The sequence below is a fragment of the Alligator sinensis genome, unplaced genomic scaffold, assembly GCF_000455745.1.
Source record: "Alligator sinensis unplaced genomic scaffold, ASM45574v1 scaffold320_1, whole genome shotgun sequence".
Taxonomy (NCBI): domain Eukaryota; kingdom Metazoa; phylum Chordata; order Crocodylia; family Alligatoridae; genus Alligator; species Alligator sinensis.
Genome location: NW_005842249.1, coordinates 21,499 through 24,960, shown reverse-complemented (window position 1 = coordinate 24,960; position 3,462 = coordinate 21,499). Strand labels below are relative to the sequence as shown.

Genomic DNA, 3,462 nt, shown 5'->3' with positions numbered 1-3,462 from the left:
CGGTGTGTGTGTGTGTGTGTGTGTGTGTGTGTGTGTGTGTGTGTGTGTGTGTGTGTGTGTGTGTGTGTGTGTGTGTGTGGAGATATAGGGTCAGGCAGGGCAGCCATGAGCGCTTCTCCCATGGCTCCCCCTGCCTGGGGAAAGACAGGCACAGCCAGACCGGAGGAGCTGCGGGAGAACCTGCAGCAGCCCAGCTGTGCCTGCCTCTCCCCAGCCGATCTGAATCACTGAATCTCTCTGAATCAGTGCCGAATCTTCCAAAGCTGATTTGGCTGAATTGATTCAGGACAGCGATCTGAATTGAATCACTGTCCTCTGAACCAGCCAAATCCTAATCAAATACTTCCCTATTCACACAGACCTAATAAATACCATTTATTTTCAAATGAAGTTTAAACAACCATTTATGTGCAACCCCTTGCTCAAGGGGTTGGACTAGGTTAGGCATGGCCAACCATGGCACACATCACAAGTGGCACAGGCAATTTGTGCGTGTGGCATGTGGCACACTGTGGAGGGGGCATGCAGCACAATGGCAGATAGGGCAGGGAGCAGAAAGCAAAGCAGTAGATTGGGCAAGGAGCACAGAGCAGGGAGCAGAAAGCAGAGCAGCTGACTGGGCAGGGGAAGGGGATCAGAGTGGCACTCAGAGAGGGCATGGGGCTAATTTGCAGCATGCCTGTCAAAATGGTTGGCCCCATACTGGACTAGAGCAGCAGTTCTCAAACTTTTGCACCTTACGTCCCACCTATGTAAGGTCAAATAATCCTGGTCCCACTGGTTGACAAGCGGGGAGGTGGACCCCCAGAGGTGGGCAGGACCCCCAGCGGCTGATCAAAGTGTGCAAAAGTGAAACTAAATGTTCCGCCGTGGCACTTCCAGGTTTGCTTCCGTGACCCGAGTCCCACCTAGAGGACCTTCCAGTTGAGAAACCCTGGACTAGAGGAGCTTCTGGGGCCCCTTCCAGGCCTTTTTTCCTGTGATTCTAAATAAGTCATTCAGTTACCCTTTGGCCACACTGGTATTGTCACCCAGATTACACTGGTTTAAGTTGTTCTTGAAGGAAGCATATTGTAAACTAGGACTCCCACCGACTTGTCATTCCTCCCATCGTTTTGGCTGCATCAGCAGCCAGGGTCTTCAGGCTTCCCCTCCCTTTCAGCTTCCATTTCCAGCCTCCCTGCCTCAGGGAGTGGTTTGGTGTGGCACAGCACAGCCCACAGTGCTAGGGGAGCCTGCAACTTGGCATTGCCCACATGGCATAGTGCAGCATGTGAGCCTGTGGCTTAGGAGTTGTGGGTGAGATCAGGACACCTGCAAACATGGCAAGATGAGGAAGCCTGAAATTGGGGAGCTGACGGTAGGGGCTGGGCCGCCTGCATGACATGAGCACAGGTGCCCACAGCTTGCGCTGGTTTGGCCTGTATAGCTTGTGGCCCCGACAATGTGCCCCCGGCTGCTCAGAAGATGCACAGTCCTATTGTAAACCAAATCTCAGCCAACCTAAATGCATACAAGCATATTTCACATCAGATAATTCTTGTAAAAATGTTTTTGCTGAACAAAAATGCAATTTTGTAACAAAGTATTTTTTACTCCTTAAGAAGAGGTAGAAGACTCATATAACCCCATTTACTAAAATACAGTGCAACTGCACTTTACCCAAAGAATCCTGACTGAAAATATAGCAAGGGGGGAAAAATCCACTACATATTCTGCTCAGCTTTTTAAGGTTAAAGTAAATCACATAATACACAAAGCACTTGCAGAACTGCAAAAAAACCCCAAACTGTTTTGCTCTGCTGCTTCTAAACCAAATCTTTCTATTTTCATATTTAATTATAAACAGAATTGGCTATGTTCCAATGCCCAAGCTATCAAGAGCAGAATAGCATAAAGGAATTACCATTGTTTTTTCTCTTCCTTCTGCAAGCTTCCTTTTTTTATGTATGTGCTTGTTGCGCTCGATATCTGTATCGCCATAGACATTAGATACATCCTCAAGGAGAACCAGTGGAACTTGGTTCGGAGCATTTGGCCCTAGGTTTGACAAATAAATTAAAGGTTGCCTGAAACTGAATTTATTAACTAAGTGCCCAATTCAAGAGATTTTTATTCAAAAGAGGAGGAACACATGCAAAAATTAAAAACACTGTGCAAATATTTAAAACACAATGACAATGATGCAGCTGTCTCTGAAAGTAACCTAATGATAGAGATCACGTAGCCTTTGCTGTATGACATCAGGATTAGTTGCAATCTGTCAGAAAAATCTTAGAATCCCTTTCCAAAAGGGCAGTCACAAGATGCATTAAAGTAGCATGTATTTTGTCTCCAAGCATCATTTACTTGCAACTAAAAGCAATCATTAAATAACTCAAGTCATTTGTTCCATTTGGCTAACTGCCCTAAAGGCAGCAACCAAGGAAAAATTCCCAAGGTGCTCTTTATGGGAAATCCAAGCAAAGCCCTGACAGACAGTGAGGCTTCAAAGAAGAAATGAGGTCATTATATCATGAGATTTCCATACTCAAGTAACTCATTTATGGTCTGACCCTTACTTCAGCTGTGTGGGATTAAGCTTTTTATGCGGCTGCCAAACCCCAATACCCTTCCCCATTGCTAGGCCCCTATAGAAGTCTAGTTTTGTGGTTAAAACAAAGGACCGGGAGTTCGAAGATCTGGTTTCTACTCCCAGCTGTGCCATAAACTTCCTGTGCAATCTTGGGAAAGCACATGTTTCCTCAGCTGTAAAATGGAGATGATACTTCCCCATCTTTACATGCAATGGGATGCCACTAGTATTTGAAAGAGGGTGCTTTTCTTTCAGATTACAATAAAAATAATGGTTTGCATGACTGCAGAGAAAAGGGTGAGAGGGTGGGAAAACAATTTTCCCATTTCAAAACCTCTATCAGCCAAGGAAGGAGGTAGTATCACTGGGCAAACAAACTGAACGAACCCACTAGAAATATTTATATTTGCAGAAAACTCTGAGCACACTTAGGGCCCCATTTATAATGAGATCATGGAGTTACTGCATAATTGTACTCCAGAATCTAAACTGCTGTTATTTTAGGTGCATTTCTAGCCCTTATTGCTGTAAATAAAGCTGAGTGTCAACCACAGCAGTGACTCTTGCCCAAGTCTGCAGACAGCCTGAAAGCAATGAGAGAAGTGTGAATTGCCTCATTCATCATACAGTCTGCTACTTGACTATGTGAAATTACTTACAACTAATTCTTGACCTCCGAAGGGCTACAGTCCCTCTTGAATCCATGCACCATGTAAGAACTCTCACTGATGCAGGTTCAGAGCTGTTGGATCCAGTGGGAAGTTTCTTGTACCATCCCTGCTAAAATAAGTAGGCTCTTTCCTTTACTACTGTAGTCAGATCCTTTCTGAAAAGGACAAGAAGCCTCAATGGTGTGGCTGAGTTCAGCACCACAGATGCTGCAGCAG

General features: G+C 45.2%; 1 protein-coding gene across 1 annotated transcript in view; it reads right to left on the bottom strand.

The window, feature by feature from the left end:
- The window catches only part of INTS10 (integrator complex subunit 10), a 50,138-nt gene that overhangs the window by 32,024 nt on the left and 14,652 nt on the right, over positions 1–3,462 (bottom strand). The window contains 1 exon segment of the mRNA XM_025208742.1: positions 1,907–2,040. Coding sequence (XP_025064527.1) covers positions 1,907–2,040 — 134 coding nt within the window.